General features: G+C 31.8%; 1 protein-coding gene across 1 annotated transcript; it reads right to left on the reverse strand.

The window, feature by feature from the left end:
- Positions 1-9: 9 nt before the first annotated feature.
- LOC105561065 lies at positions 10-1096 on the reverse strand (the record flags this gene model as incomplete). The annotated part of the gene is made up of 3 exons (XM_012010758.1): positions 442-1096; positions 226-331; positions 10-135 (listed from the first exon to the last, which is right to left on the reverse strand). Coding segments are annotated over exons 1-3 (499 nt in total), but the record flags the coding sequence as incomplete, so codon positions are not given.
- Between the last annotated feature and the right edge of the window lie 8 nt (positions 1097-1104).

Below are 1104 nucleotides of genomic sequence, written 5' to 3' on the forward strand. Positions count from 1 at the left end.
GGCGTTTGCCAGTCCATAATGGAAACCACCGATTTTCTTGAGAATTGTGAGCCCAAATTTGAGTGATATACCCAGGACGATACATTTCATATATAGAAACTCTGATCGGATATACGGCTTTATCAAACTCGAGATCTTCAAAATTAATGGTAAATTATATTATAAATTGTTCTGAACACAAACATATATTCTTTAACAATATTTATCAATTTAATTGTTACTTACCAATATAATTATAAAAAACGCTGCTATCATCGTCTGGTTCATCTGATGATGGTACACGTGGTTGTTCCTGCCAGGAGGATATTGAGATTTTGAAACCACCAGATTGCTGTATTAAAAAAGTCAAAACATGTCGAATGTTACAAAATATGGTAACAAAGTTATATTACATTTGATTTCTACAAACTAAGAACGAATAATATCAAACAATGCATTTACCATCAAACATGCGCCGTGCAAGTGATAATAATTTATATATTTTTTAGGATCCCCAATTAACTTCTTAGATATATCTTTTACAATTTGTTTGCTAGAACTGTCCTTTTTGATGTACTCCTGATCTTGGCCTGATGAAATGTTATATCTGCTCCTGCTGTCCTTGACAAATTGGTACGAGAAATCTACATGTTCTTTTCCTACATACACTCTCTTGACACAAGGATATCGGCCTTCATCCTTCTCATAGGAACTATAATAAGATGCCATATTCTCTGTCTGAAAAAAATCAAAGAAATGGGTTGTAATAATTTTTGAGTTTTTGCAAATATTTACTGTACATTAAGAAATTGTTACATCCAATTGTTATAAATATTTTGCCAATGGAAATATTTCATAAAAATATCGAATACAATATCCACTCGAGATAAATCTGCTGTAGGAAATATGTGAAATCATCTATAAAGGTGTTATTTTAATAGTGGTACAGCTCTATCTTCATCAACTTCAGGATATCGGTACATAGAGATAAATAAAGAAACTGCAGGATTATTGTGTTATGCTGATCGTGGAAGAAAGTTGCAGATGAGTTTTAAAAAATTCCTTTATGTAATCTCAAAAATTTGATTAATGTCTGTTGCGTGTGTGGGAGTTTAAGCCCATATA

The sequence above is a fragment of the Vollenhovia emeryi genome, unplaced genomic scaffold (assembly GCF_000949405.1).
Source record: "Vollenhovia emeryi isolate VEMERY1.0 unplaced genomic scaffold, V.emery_V1.0 DF951347.1, whole genome shotgun sequence".
NCBI classification, from domain to species: domain Eukaryota; kingdom Metazoa; phylum Arthropoda; class Insecta; order Hymenoptera; family Formicidae; genus Vollenhovia; species Vollenhovia emeryi.